Source organism: Corythoichthys intestinalis, chromosome 5 (genome assembly GCF_030265065.1).
Source record: "Corythoichthys intestinalis isolate RoL2023-P3 chromosome 5, ASM3026506v1, whole genome shotgun sequence".
Lineage (NCBI taxonomy): Eukaryota > Metazoa > Chordata > Actinopteri > Syngnathiformes > Syngnathidae > Corythoichthys > Corythoichthys intestinalis.
Genome location: NC_080399.1, coordinates 43,972,502 through 43,988,294, shown reverse-complemented (window position 1 = coordinate 43,988,294; position 15,793 = coordinate 43,972,502). Strand labels below are relative to the sequence as shown.

Genomic DNA, 15,793 nt, shown 5'->3' with positions numbered 1-15,793 from the left:
GGGTTTTTAAAGGTGCTACATGGATGTTGTCACTTTTTTACCTTTGACAGCCACCTCAGGTGTAGGTAACGGACACAAAGCAATGACCATTTGGTCCATCAAATCAGCACCAGAAATGTAAAAACAGTAAACATGATTGTTTACTTTTTGCAGCATGTCTTAAGTGGGTTAGAAAAGTGTTTTCGCTAAGTTGAGACTATGCAAAGGCTCAGTGAAACAGCGCATGATTGGATGTGCATGGAAGCATGTTCGCCCAGAGTGTTCAACCCAAACACACAAAAGGGAAGAAAAAGGGCTTTTGTGGCAGTCCCAATCAAAATGTCAGGGCTCTGTGTACGCATCAGGGCATTGGTAGAGCATGCATAAGTACAAAGGTATTTAACACTAAAAATTCCGTAAAGTAGCTTTAAGGAAGAAAATATAACCAAGATCTTCATTAACTTTGTGCTGCTTCGCTTAGATTCACCAATTTCCAATGTTCCTGTCTAGAAAGTTTGCTTCCGTGCCTGCAGGTGCTTTTCTTCTCCGGTGCAAGCAATGGGAGCCGAGTCAGGGGAAATAAAGTCAGGAAGCAGCAGAGCTTCATCAGCGCTGCCAGGAGATGCAGAAATATTCATTACATGCATGGAGAGCTCCCCCTGGCAGACCGTATTGATCTGGCGCTCCTGTTGCACCGCTGAAATCGACCGTATCGATTGGTCACTCCTCCTCATTTGTAATGAGACACACAGCACGCCCAACTTCCTGCTGGCTTTGTTTAAGGTCAAGTCCAGCTGCTTGCCGCTCTCGCTGTTGGGATGTAAAGTCATTATCTTTAAACAGAAGTGGATCACTGGCTAGTTTTCTTGCTGGGTAGATTACTGGTGGAATTGATTATTTGATGGTATGAGGACTGAATGGATATGTGGCGATAGTGTTCACAGGAAAATGTGTGAATTCATCAGTGGCTAGACAGTGATACACTACATTGACAACTGGATAAATGGAACACTTGATCAATCAATGGAAAGATGATCAGTCTACAAAGGAACAATGGGTGGATCACAGGATGGATCGATCACTGGCTCTTAGGGCCACTGAATAAACTGATTGATCCCTGCCTGAATGATGAGGAGGAATATCAGAGCTTTCAGAGCAATAGTGCTGCCACCATGCCGTCTGCTGACACGGGGGACTGATTTGATCACCTTTTATTACACACTGGCGTGAAGATGAGGAACTCTTCCCGTTTAATTACACACACCTCCTACTGATATGTCAGACTTTTACAGGGACAAAGACTCTCACCATTTATTACGATAACATTTGGCCCCAACATTCATTGTATTTGCATTACACATTATGATGTCTCTATGTTAACTGATTGTCTCCTGTTCCTCAGTAGTTTCTGCCTCGATTCCATTGATTTAGATGTAGAGCAACTTTGTCTATGTGATCAGTCCACCATCTTGCCGGTTTGCTTCATATCAGGGGTCTGGTCCTCAAGGGCACCTACCCAGCCGTTTTCCAAGTCTCCCTCTTCCAACACACCTCAATCTAATAATCAGGATTGTTATCAGGCTCCTGCAGAGCTTGCCTATCATTTAATAACCTACATTTTGCTCATTGTGGGACAAGATCACAATAGTGATCATTGCAGGAATGGATCATAAGATGGAAGAATCACTGACACATTAGATTGATTGCTCAGTGATTAGCTTGAGTGGTTTGTTCACTAACGTGGCTGAAGAGTAGTCAGAAACAAATGTAATATTTTTCCCGTTTAATCAGAAATAGAAATCCATTTGTAGAAAACCCAGCATGCTTCACTTTCATTTCCATTTGTACATGTCCCACAACAGCGACAGACTCATTTCAACAAACGGACAAAAAGCGGTACAAGATTCCAAAATGTAATTACACAATTTTTTTCCACTCACAATGACCATAACATCATAACATATTTTTCATCTTCTTTGACAATCTCCTCTTGTGACTCTCCTGGTTTTTGACTGTTTGTTTTTATCTTTCATAGTAAACTTAAGTTCAAGTAACTTTCCATACTCCGGAGATGGTCCCAAAAACCTTATTTGAGTTTGGTTCAGATGTCGTGGTTGGCGTAGCTGACGTAGGTGGTTTTTGTTGGTAAGGCTGCAGAGAGAAAAAGGCACGAAAGTTAAGGGTTAGAATTTAATTCATTATCATTCAGTTCATAATTATTATTCGGTTATTCAAAAAGTGTAAATGATGGGTGTATAATCAGAAAGTGATAGTAATGCTATTTAGAGGGAGATTAAGTAGGGTTAACCTGCTACTAAGGTGCCTGTGACATGATAAAAAAAATCTCAAATAGCAATATTATTGGAATTAAAATCAGATTTTGAGACAATTTGACCATATACAAAAATTTGGCAACGTGCAGATGACGAGAAATGAGTCATTAAATCTGCCGTTTAACTCCTCCTGTCGTAATAGCGCTCTGGCGCCTCCATCTGGGTGATGACGTCAGCGAAAGAGTGATTTCAGCAGATTTATCATTGAGCCCAAACGAGGAAGAAGCGTTTTTCAACGATTCTGGTTGAAGTGTGGATCTTTCAAGTGATATTGTCAATCCAGAGTAACTCTGTGGCATACAGCCATATATGTTTGAGTCGTATTTGGAAAAGGACAAAGATTCAGAACGACAAAAAGGTGACAGAGACAACAAACACGAGGCTGATGACTAGAGCATACTGTAAAATGTCATCATTGTTTTTATCTCGCTACTCACTCATCTCTCTACAGGATATTTTTTTTGTATGTATTTTTCCCCGATTGCTAAATAAATTGTATGGTCATGACAAATAAGAGTCTTGTGCTAAATGAAATAAGTAATATTAAAAATGCATTTAATCAGTACAACAGGGTTAAATTACTGCATATTGGTCAAAACTGCCGACTTCTTAAACCTCCCGAATTATATTTTTTGACAGCGGAATTAGTCTGGCTCTTGTCATTTCCCAGCGGGGAGTCAGAGACGGAGGAAAGACTGTAAACAAAAGAGGTGTATGAGAGCTAGGCTACAGGCCAACCCGAATCGAGCGGCTCTTCCAAGTTTCTTCTTCGCCTTTCGAAAACGAAAAATCACAATAACTACTCCGACTCATGTCACACACGGTGGTGGGGGTGATTGCCTTCACCAATCGGCCAGCCCCTGGCGGCAAGCAAGTTTCGGCTCGTCGTTCCCCTACAGTAGTCCTGGCAGTAGTGCTCGTCGCTGGGGAAGCAGCTGGGGAATGGACGGCAAAAATGGCGCTTCTTGGTGGACAAACCGGCCGACGTCGGAGCGCGTGGTTGCCCGAGCCCAAGCTGAGGATAGTGCTTTCTTGGCGGGCACACGAAGAGGGCCAAGAGGGGTGAAACTCTCTACACAATTGAGAACCACAGACAAGAGCGTGGGGTTCCCCGGGCCCAAACCGAGGATAGCGCTCTCTCTGCGGGCACACGAAGAGGGCCGAGAAGGGTGGAAGTCTCTACAAAATATAGAACCGCAGACTAGAGCGGGGGGCTCCCCTGACCCATGTCAAGGATAGCGCTCTCTTGGCGGGCACACGGAGAGGGCCGAGAGGGGTGGAAGTCTCGACACAATCGAGAACCGTAGACGAGAGCTGGGGGGTCCCCCGGCCCATGCCTAGGATAGCGCTCTTTCGGCGGGCACACTAACAAGGCCGAGAGGGGAGGAAGTCTCGACACAATTAAGAACTGTAGACGAGAGCGTTAGCTGCTCCCACCTTCTCGGTGGAGAGGGAGCATTTTCACCCACAAAATGCAAGCAACCTCCTTATTAAAACGTGTGCCACGATCCGAATAGTTAACATAATATAGAACACGTAGCTTACTCACTTCCTAGTCTGTCCAATGGTCGCTCCATCATCATACTTGTTTTGCCCATTCATTGTGGAGAACAGGATCTTTTGGAAACCCAGAAAGGCTCACACTACACTCCCTGATATAGCAACAAAAGCCTGCAGCACATTGGGCTGGCTGGCGTGACGCGAAAAATAAACAAATTAACCCGCAAAATCAGCTGGATCTGCAGTCCTTTTGCATACAGTAGCGTGGCTGTATAGTAAAGATGATGTCTCCTGTTAACGTCACATCTGCTTTCTTCCTCAATCCGAGACCATGGCTGGAAGTCTCTCATTTTGTTAGTGTGGGATTCGAAAAATTGAATAAATATATCGATCGCTTCCTCACATACCAAAGTGGTCTATTTCATTCAAGAGCATAAAATACCGCGTGTAATATGAAATAATCATACTTTTTTGTGTCACAGGCACTTTAAGGCTAAACAGCGGTCCTGAAACTAGGTACTGTTTTAAAAAAAAAAAAGTCAACCTTGAACTGCCCATGCTTTAAAATGCAAATTATTGGTCAACGAGGTGAAACTGTCATAAAACAATATTATCTGTATTTGTTTAGCTAAAATAAGAAGTACGGTATACCAGATGCAAATTCTTCCGTGACCGCATACTGACCTCCGGCCTCTACACCCTGAAACAGCTCAGTCTTCACTTCGCCATTGGGCCGTTCAGCCGCCAACTGCGACAGTTTATTGGTCATTGTGGCAGCAGTGACAACGGCCTTGAAGCTGCGTTTGCGCTTAGGTACGTTCTGCTCTGGGTGGAAGATGATGATGTAGACCTTCGGCACGTAGAGCATCCCCAGCGACACAGAGGCACTCAGGCTTAGCGATACAGTCAGCGTGGCCGTCTGGATGTACATCTGAGAGGGGAAGGAGGAGCAGGGGTGTAAGGGGGCAACGCTAAGGGGCTTTTACTTTTGACAAATGAATCACTGGATTACTGTGTGCATTGATGAATATGCAGTGGGACCTCGACATACAATCGCTTTGACACATGATCCTTTTGATATCCGACGCACAATTTGACTCGTCATTTGTCTTGACATACGCTAAAAATATGACGATTTTCAATAGCGTTGCAATTTCATTGTTTTCCCCCCAAGACGGCAGCACGGCAGATTTTCTTGTGAGAGAAATCAACATGGGTCCCAAGAAGGTTAGTGCAGGTGGTGAAAAAAAGGAAAAAGGTAACGCTTACCATTGAAATAAAATGGAAAAGATGGAATAGGTCTACGAACTCGACGATCCTCCTCCGACCTCCGTTCATCAGTCTTTATAAGCTAAGGCGACAATTATTATTAATGTAACATCGGCAAGGAAGTCGCCAGCTTCGTCAGGTTTTCAATCATTTATTTCAGCACTTGTGCAACACAACACGGCTCCTGTCCGCCGTAGCCAACACCAACAACAACAGAGCATGAAAAGTTAAAGTAAAAACTTTAAGGCACCTCTCTAACTCTCTCCTCAATCTCTTCAGGAACAGCATGCAAAACGCAACTGCCACATTAGATCCCGATTAATTAGATTATTATTACTCCAATTAGTATTTGTAATAGGGGTGTGACAAAATATCGAAATGGTGATATATCGTGATACTTTGTTTCCCAAAAGGTTATCGATATGCGCCTGCAAAGAATCGAGATATCGTTTTAAAAAGGTGTCACTGTTAAAAAAAAAAAAAAAAAAAAAGGAAACCAACAAGTTGCTTCCATCTTAATAGTGTCTCAGTTAACTATAAGGCTGCATTGATGGTGCTTGACGCCCAATCTTTTAGACTGGGAACGTTTGTTCATTTGAAACCACAGCATTTACAGTTATTCTGTCCGATTTTCAGGGCATTTACAGGTCACTTGCTGTTCATTTTGGCCCATTTACAGGTCATTTCCTGTTGAGTTTGAGTAACTGCCTATTGATTCGGGTGATTCCCACTTCCTGTTCTGTAACTCAAAATAAACAGGAAGTGACCCATAAAATACTACAAAATCAACAGGAAGTAACTGAAAATCAACAGGTAAATGACCTTAAATGGCCCAAAATTACCTCATTGCCTGGCATTGGCTGTCACTGACGGCCATAGACGTTCAATCCGTTTGAAGTGGGAGGGATGGCAGCGAATGAAACGAATGTTCATTGCCACCCTCCCAGTTCAAATGGATTGGACGTCTACAAGTGATAAACTCATTCCAATTTACAGCAGAAGCTTGTTTTTCTGTTCATTAGTTGTTTGTAGAATATACTAGAATGATTTCCTGACCAATGTATCAATAATCGTTGTATCGCCATATCGTCAGATCATCGTTATCGTGAGCTGTGTATCGCAAATCGTATCGCATCGTGAGGTATCAAGAGGTTCCCACTCCTAATTTAGAATGTATTTGTTTTGCTATGTGTAATTGCTATTTGTAATTGTATCTGCAGTATTTATGAAGGATTTAGCGTAGGATTTTGGGCTTTGGAACGAATTAATCTAATTATAATGTATTCTTATGGGAAAATCCTGCTCGACATACGAACAATTCAACTTACAACCCAGGTCAATTAAATTCGTATGTAGAGGTACCATTGCATTACTGAATACATGCAATGGATAAATGGGTAAATAAAGGGCTCGATCCACGATCCGTAAGAGTCGGATGGATGGATGGATGGATGGATGGATGGATGGATGGATGGATGGATGGATGGATGGATGGATGGATGGATGGATGGATGGATGGATGGATGGATGGATGGATGGATGGATGGATGGATCGATCAGGGGTCGCGTTAACCGAATATTTTCCGTCATTGACCGATTTTTTAAAACGGTGATGAAAAAAACTGAAGTCTATCTGTCATTTTGACAGGTTGCAATTCACACCCCAGACCACAGGGTGGCGAGTGAGCATATTAATTAGCTATTGTCTCTCTTGATGCATGACGTCGTTGGCCTTACTCTGAAAAATGTCAAGGCAACTGAGTGTCCGAAGTTTCTTCAAAAAGCCCCAAAACGACGATGGTGTTGATAAAAGAGGTGAAAAAACGGACTGCACAAGCAGGCACGCAATTCAAATCCATGCACACCAGGAGGAAGGTGTGAGACTGCGTTCAGGCCACAGCAGGTGAACTGTTAATTTCATTGTTCCATGTGTAGCCTACCTACTGGGGCCACAGTCAGCTGTTTTTGTCACTGCGGAGAAAAAGTTACATATTCATCTGCTTGATGTGTGATGGCACGGTGTGGATTCTCTGTTAAGCTTGTTCGGAGAGAATATTAATTTAAAATGAATGAAAACTAAATACTATTGAATATGTTGAAGCGGTATGCAATGTTGAGAGTCTTGTTAGCTCGAATTGCTGTGTCCAGCCACTGTAGCTCTGCTGCTCTCTGTGAACTCTCTAATTAAGCCGGAACGCGCGCGGCTCTTAAGTGTATCTGTCACGTGACTGTGTCGTAGCCCCTAACGCGCTCAGCCAAATGGACACACAAGTACGGAAGGTGAATTATGCCAAACAAAGGGTCACCACAATGTCATTATCATCGTTTTAAAAATTTAAGTGACGGGTAAAAATAGATTACGACCGGATTTTTATGACCCTGTCAGTCAAAATGACAGACAACGAAAAAGTCTAGCGCAACCTCTGGGATGGATGGATGGATGGATGGATGGATGGATGGATGGATGGATGGATGGATGGATGGATGGATGGATGGATGGATGGATGGATGGATGGATGGACGGACTTGTGGTCAAAAGTTTTAAGACACTTAGAAGAATGAAAACACCGTGGGGGTTGGTAGATGAATGAATGGCTGAAGAGGTAAATCTCGAGATAACAGAGTATTTGTGCCAAGAGGAATGTACATTATTTCTGATTGTTCATACCGAAAAACTTTTGAGGAAGACAAAAAACACGATACAGTACAAAAATGTTGTAAATAAATATAAAGCATTTTGAAATGTGTTAAAAATGTTTATACCTTACCTTTATGTGGTGCTTATATTGGTCTAAAACTGATGTGAAAGTCTCATGATAAAGATGGGACTTTGCGGTCGTGAGCCACAGACACAGACTCTAAATGATTACATTCTCATTTGTCATTTCTTGATGCTTCCGTTACGTTACATTTGGTGATAAATTGAAGGGCTTGGCAAATAACTATTGTGGGGGTTTTGGCATAACTCCGTAATGGAACAAAGCACCAATGGCTGCTTGTTTCAATTGGTATTATAATGTTGTGTCCTACTTCTGGGTCCCAGATTGTTGTGCCGTGTGTTTTTGTTGAGTGTTCTTTGACACACCTCCCTGGTCTTGCTTTCATGAGTGTATCAAAATCAGTTTAGAATTTAAGAGAGACAATCACAAGTGCTCATGTGAACACACACAGACTGGAGAACGCGGAGACTTGGGCGCACATTGCGTCGTCGAACCATCCTGGAGGCAGTCTTGTTGGCAAACAACAGTTGTAGGCTGTCAGTTGATTATGTCAGCAAACAACGGCGGCCAAGTCTGGAGCGAACAAATTTGCTCACTGCACAATAAGCGGTTTGTATTGACACTATTTCTGCTGGACGCTGTCCGTTAAATCGCAAAGCCGTTATTTTGAGGCCTGTTGAGGTTTAACTGAATAAAAGCAACTTAGATGCATCAGTCCAAGATGGATGGATAAATTAACATACCAAATAACAACAATGGAATGAATATAATATGAACAGCTTCCCCCCTGAAATCAGTTTTCAATTATTATTTTTTTATTTATTTAAGACTTTCTTTTTTTGTTGTTGACAAACTCACCCGCTCAGCTGACTGTGCTGTGCCAAAGAAGATGGGTATGAAGGCCAGCCAGATGATGCAGGTAGTGTACATGGTAAAACCGATGGGCTTGGCCTCGTTGAACGTCTCGGGTACGCCTCGTGTCTTGATGGCATACACCGTGCAGGTTACCATCAGCAGGATGCTGTAGCCCAGAGAGCAGATGAGCGCAAGGTCCGAGATGTCACACTTCAGCAACCCCCTCGCGTGCTGGGGGTTAGGCGTACGCTGCTCGCCGTAGTCCACCAGGGCGTGTGGTGGTTCAGCTGCGAACCATGCCAACACTCCCACCAGCTGCACACCCACCAAAGAAGATGTAATAACCAGTTGCGAGGTAGGTGAGATGAACCGAGGCGCTGCCACCGCTGTCTTGCCCTGGGCGAAAATACGGTGGATGCGGTTGGTTTTGGTAAGCAGAGCCGCGTAACTGAAGCACATGCCAAGACCCAGGAAAATCCTACGCAGGGAGCACACGGCAACACCTGGCGGAGCCATCATTGGGAAGGTGGCGACGTAGCACAGAAAAATGCCTGTCAGAAGCACGTAGCTCATCTCCCGCCCAGACGCCCGCACAATGGGCGTGTCGTTGTAGCGTACGAAGGTAGCCATCACGAAGGCAGTGGCAGAGATACCTAGCACGGCAATGAGGACGGGCACCAGTGCCCAGGGCGAGTGCCACTCAAGCCGGATAACTGGGATGGGTTGACAACCGCTACTGTTCCGGTTGGGGCGTTGTTCATACGGGCACAGCTGGCAGGAGAACTGGTTAGCAAGGAATTGGTAGCCCTCGCAGCGCTCGCAGTGCCAGCAGCAAGGCACGCCCTTCACGACTTTCTTGCGCTCCCCAGGCCCGCATGGCACGCTGCATGATGACGCAGGGGGTGATACACTGCCCACTGAGTCAAACTTCAGCGCAGACATCTGCCAGGGGAGTGACAAAGTTATTACTAAACTATAAAAGAAATTCAATCCTGTTAAGATTTTTCGTGTAAACTTAGTTGTGCGATTAATTTGTCCCCGGTCATATCATGGTTCATTTTTCATAGGTTTTTAAATCTTATACGTAAAATGAATTTAGATCATATTTTTTGTTGTATCACAGGATTTTGTGAAGAGTGATTAAAAGACAGAATGTCAAAATTTTGGAAATATTTCAATCCTTAATATAATTTGCATATTTGCATGGTGGTGATAAAGACAGCATACGTTGAGATGCAGCTGATTGGTCCACTGCCCGATGACTTTATACTCTGGCCCAGAGTGCTCACTGATCTGGTACTGGAAAATATCATAGCGGCCAGGAGCGTCGCCGTTCTCGTTGAACGTCACCGGTGTACCAGCACTTCCTGTCGTGACAGAAAGTGACTTAGATGACAAAAAAGAAAACACTATACTTTCAGTGGATAAGAAGATGCAGTCTCAGCACTACTATGCCATAGCAGTGCTGAAACTGCATCTCATAATAAGTGTTAGAAACTCACTTCAAGTATGTTTTTCAACGGGCATTGCATGATATATAAACAAAGAAATGGTTTTCGCAAGGTAGTAGAAATTGTGCTGCAATCTTAACAAAAGATTAATTAATTAATTAAGCACAGGGTAAACACATTTAACTCAAGAAACGCACTAAGTCATGGCACGCTTCCTAGCTGTACATCTGTAAATAAATGGTATGAATGATTAGCTGTCAAAAGCCCTGTCTCAGCGTTGTTTCTTTTTTAGTTTGCTGTGTGATCAAAGCAAAAAATAATTACTATAATAAGCAGTGTTGTTAATAACGCCGTTAGAGTACAATGGCGTTCCTAATGGTGTTATTTTTTTCAGTAGTGAGTAATCGAATTACTTTTCTCATCTTTGCAATGCCATTACCGTTACTGAGGATGTAAAGGCATGCGTTAAAATGCGTTACTAGGTTGGTTGAATGACGTGAGAAAAGTCTGAGAGACACCGAGAGAGAAGAGCAGGATTGAGGAGGAGGGAACGGAGTTGTGACGACGTTGCAAACACGATGCTACGCTAGATGGCTCGAATAACACCTGACTGTAGCCGACAGCCTAAAATCTACGCCCACATGATGTTACGCTAGATATCACATTTATATAGAACTAGATGCAGAATGACAGACTCGGCGGCATTAGCAAATGTATAGAGAAGTAGATGCGAAATGATACGCTCGCCGGCGTTAGTAAACAGCCGCCATCTTAAAGCAGTAGACTTCTCAGGAAGGCTTTGTTGTAGAGAATCTTCCAAGCCAACCTTAGTAACTTTTTATGTAAAATACTCCTAAATCGGCAAAATCTTGACTTAAATCTATCTTTAAATGATGAAACAGAGAACTAATGCAATAACGGGAACAATTTTAACTTTAACGCTTGATTCGCAACATTAAATGACTTCCAAACATAGCAAAGGTTACTATCTAGTTATTGCAATAACCGCAATACCCCTGTGTGTAGTTAAGTTAGGGTAAAGAATTGGGCTAGGGTGAATTGTCCCAAAAACCCTTTGAACTTCACAAAGTGGGACGTACTAGTATTTTTTTTTTTTTTTTTAGGAATGGGGAAAAAAAACATGAAACGTAACACCAGTTACTTTTCCAAGTAACTAATTACGCTTACATTCAGGTAAGTGAGTTACTAACTCAATTACTTTTTGGGAGAAGTAATTTGTAACTGTAATTAATTACTTTTTTAAAGTGAGATTAACAACACTGATAATAAGTCACTGCTCTTCTCTTTTTTGTTTTTTGTGTCTTCGATTTTTAATAGAATATGATTTCAGGATAATGTTGTGGATATGTTGGTGGTAACCAGTGTTGTTAATAATGGCGTTAGAATATAACGGCGTTACTAACGGCGTTATTTTTTTCAGTAATGAGTAATCTAATTAATTACTTTTCTTATTTTGGCAACGCCGTTACCGGTACTGAGGCGGGAAAGGCGTGCGTTACCATGCGTTACTAAATTGGTTGAATAAAAAAAGTCTGAGAGAAACGGACTCACGGAGACGAGAGAGCAGAGCAGGAGTGAGGAAGACGCCGTTGCAACCGCGATGCTAGGTAGCTCCAATAATACCTGACTGTAGCCATAGCCAACAAACTACGCCCACTTGACACGGTAGATATCATATTATAGCACTAGATGCAATTGACAGACACAGCTGCATTGGCAACATGTTTTAAGGACTACATGCGTTAGTAAACAGCCACCATCTTAAAGCAGTAGACCTCTCAGGAAGGTTCTGATGTAGAGATCCTTCATAGCGAACCTAAGTAACTTTTTTTTTTTTTTTTTTAAATCTAAAATGCAACTAAATCGGCAAAATCTTAACTTAAATCTATCTTTAAATGATGAAACAGTTTTAAAACTTACACATGTTTAAAGTAGACAGAAGGGAACTAATGAAATAACAGGAGCAATTTTAAAGACTTTAACGGTTGATTCACAACTTTAAATGACTAGTTATCGCAATACCCTTGTGTCTAGTTAAGTGGAGGGTAAAGAATTGGGCTAGGGCCAATTGTCCCCCAAAGCCTTTAAACTTCACATTGTTTGTTCACATTGTTCACATTGTTGTCACCTGTTTTGTTTTTTTTTGTTTTTTTTGAGGAAAAAAAAAATTACCACTAGTTACTTTTCCTAGTAACTAGTTACTCTTACATTCAGGTAACTGAGTTACTAACGCAATTACTTTTTGGGAGAAGTAATTTGTAAATGTAATTAATTACTTTTTTAAAGTAAAATTAACAACACTGGTGGTAACACTATATGCCCATAGCAAATGTGAGACCAATTTGAGCTTTGCATACAATATATTTCACATTCTGTGATCATTGGTTTCTAAATTACTTATCCGCAGGGCAACTTAAGGGCATAAGATGAGTTTAAGTAGACAGGATATCACTGATACAAATGAGATGGATTTGAGAAAAGCAGATTTGGCCAGTAGGAAAAACCGATGATACAATGAAGTCTCATCTGTTTCTCCTAACACTTCTCAAGTGTGTTGGTTTCCTTAAAACCATCTCATTTGTCTCACTGATGTCTTTTTTTTTAGCTCATCTCTTGCTCCTAAAGGAGAAGGAGACAAGAATGGGACACTCAAATTGGACTCGCACTTTTGCTAAGCGTGATGTCAATATGAACTGGGGTCTGTCTATTGTCACTGTATTGCCATTACTGTTTGACTGATCAATACTGTATATTGTTGGATGATTCGCTGTATCACTTGCACATCTGTCATTGTTCAGTACTACAGTAATGTACTGGTTAGGGTTTTAAAACGAAGTATTAGACATCAATTAATGATTCTAAGCTAAAAATGACAGACATTTGAATAATAAATATAATTAATTACCTTCGTCTTATGGCTGGGTTGAAACAAAAGCAGTTGCGCGACATCTGTAAACGGGGGGTTCCAGGGTAAAACGGACAAATTAAAAATAGTTCGGGGGCTTATTGCACCATGAATCTGCTATGGCAGCATATAGACATATTGTTCTGCCAAACACAACAGTTGTTTTGACTTAAAATACAGCAGTATCTTTTAAAGAGGGGTGCAAGAGCAGAAACTGCTTTTTCAGCCTTGTCTGTGTTTTCCGCCATATATATATAATTTTAAAATGTATAATCACGTGAGTTTCTGAACACCTATAAGTAAAAAATAATAGTGGTAAATTCATCATAGATTTGCCTTTGACCTAACCAGAATTTTCATGATTACATGAACATTATATTGAACTAAAACAAGGACAAGAAGTTTTTACTTCAAACAATGTGCCTATATTTATTTTTTCAAATAAACATAATTTGGGTTAATCACAATCAATTAGTCAATGTCATTGAAGATGTGTTCCCTGAACAATGAGCACTGAACTAAAACATAAACCCAACAGGTATTGCTCTTTGCCATCAGATAAAAACATTTGGTACAACAGGAGAGGAAATTTTGTGGTCTTGGCCCATGAAACAACTTTCTTAACCTGGCAATTATAGGACAGCACGCCGATCAATAACCAAAAGGCCTTTCAATAACTTACTAACGTATAACTAACACTGTAAAATGCAAACATTTGCTAGTGCCATAGTAAGGTTTGTCACTCAGTGATGGAAAAATACGGCCTCTAGAACAGTAACAAAATTTTGCATACTGGCAAAACAGGAGTGGAAACAAATGCACACATCCCAATCCACCGACACCGTGGCAAAAACATTATACAGTATATTATCGGGACGATAAATAATGTTATTGGATTTATTGGGATGATGTCATAATTCCTATTATTGGACTGATAATTATAGACCCTACTCACATGACGTCACAACCACGCGTCCGCGCCGTATTGTCCGTCAACTCGTCGTGTTGACGCATTACAGCTACGTAAATTCCTCCTATTATGGCGTGTTTTTCTGCTTGTTAACATTAATAATCAAAATGGTGAAGGTGTGTGTGGCGGTTGGTTGCAATAACAGAGAAGATAGACGAAGAGACTTGAAGTTCTACCGTATTCCGAGAGACCCGGAGAGGAGAGCAAGATGGACTGCTGCAATTCGACGAGAAAACTGGGCACCAAACGATCACTACAGATTATGTAGTAGTCATTTTATATCTGGTCAGATGGATTTAATATATATTTAGAGGGTTTTGGGCTGACAACCACAATTAAGATCATTGCGAGGCTAATCGCCGACAACATACAGTTTCAAATTCAAGATGCTTATTTCTTCCACCATTATTTTTTAAATAATATTTAGCTGGTACCAAGTAAAAGAAGTTAAAGGTGTGTCCAAACCTTTTGCAAAGGGGACCAGATTTGGTGTGGTAAAAATGCGGGGGGCTACCTTGGCTGATTTACATAGAACAATATATTTAAACAAATTTTAGCAAGCCCTTCTGTGTGTCACATTTGCTTTATTATTTTTTTTAATTCATAATTTCAACAGTCTTGTCTTTGTGGCGTTCTCTTTCGACACTCGGGCTCTTGCGAAATACTGCTGCTGTGAAATTAAACTAGCTTCAAGTTGCTATAATTTCTCGCTGCGTATCTTCCCTGTAATGTTGTTGTACATGTCAGCGTGTCTTGTTCGGTAATATCGCGTCACATCGAACTCTTTGAAAACAGCGACTAACTCTTTCCAAATATGGCAGACACAGTTGTTGCGTGTTTTATCGAAGAAATAGTCCAATATCCACCTATCCTTTAAGCGTCGGCCATCGCAGTCAACTTTTTTTTTTTTTTTAATTGATTATCGCCATTTTAGAAAATTGGATGTAAAGGGTCACACGGGGTAATGTTGCTTAGAGTGCTGCTCTTAAAGTTTTTCAAACTTTCGTGAGAATAGGCTGATTTTGTGTGGACAAGATAGTTGTAGATATCAGGGTAGCAGATGCCAGGCAGAGAGGGCGAAGACAGCGGGTCGAAAAATATCGATTTAGGCATCAAATATGGATCTGGCGAATGGATAGACTGAAGCTTTTCCACATAACGCCTTTTATGCAACGCATCCAATGAGTTTACAGCGTCTGAAAGCACTGGGGCTTCCATGAATTGCACTATAAATTGCACGACAAATTGAAACCATTGAGAATACGGATAAACAAAGACTGACATTATGGCGGCCGGATACAGCGACACGTCATTCTGTGACGTTGGTGAGTAGGGTCTATAGAACTGATAATTATCTTGCACCCCTAGTTTCCAACATACAGTGGTACCTCTACATACGAAGTCAATTAGTTCCAGGACCTTTTTGTAAGTCAAAATGGTCGTATATTGAGCAGGATTTTCCCATAAGAATACATTAATAATTCCATTAATTCGTTCAACAGCCCGAAAATCTACACTAAATCCTTAATAAATACTGCAGGTACTATTACAAATGGCAATTACTCATAGCAAAACAAATAAATGATAAATAAAAATAATATATAATAATATAGGAATATAATAATTCTTGTAATTAAGTAACGAAACGGGTTCTAATGTTGCGGACGTGTTTTGCGTGCTGTACCTGAACGCACTGCATGGCTGACATGACAGAGAGAGAAAGGTACGGTAGAGTTTTTACTTTCTCTTTTAATGTTTTGTTGTTGGCGTCAACTGCGGCGGACAGTAGG

The 15,793-nt window shown here is 41.4% G+C and overlaps 1 protein-coding gene across 2 annotated transcripts in view; it reads right to left on the bottom strand.

The window, feature by feature from the left end:
* Nucleotides 1–1,229: 1,229 nt before the first annotated feature.
* Nucleotides 1,230–15,793, bottom strand: part of LOC130916220 (metabotropic glutamate receptor 8-like) — an 86,574-nt gene continuing 72,010 nt past the window's right edge. For both annotated transcript variants that reach the window (XM_057836743.1, XM_057836744.1), the window contains exons 8-11: nucleotides 9,884–10,023; nucleotides 8,660–9,598; nucleotides 4,497–4,743; nucleotides 1,230–2,130 (exon numbers count right to left, since the gene is read on the bottom strand). In XM_057836743.1, coding sequence (XP_057692726.1) covers nucleotides 2,081–2,130; nucleotides 4,497–4,743; nucleotides 8,660–9,598; nucleotides 9,884–10,023 — 1,376 coding nt within the window. In that variant the 3' untranslated portion in view covers nucleotides 1,230–2,080. The remainder of the gene's footprint in view (nucleotides 2,131–4,496; nucleotides 4,744–8,659; nucleotides 9,599–9,883; nucleotides 10,024–15,793) is intronic.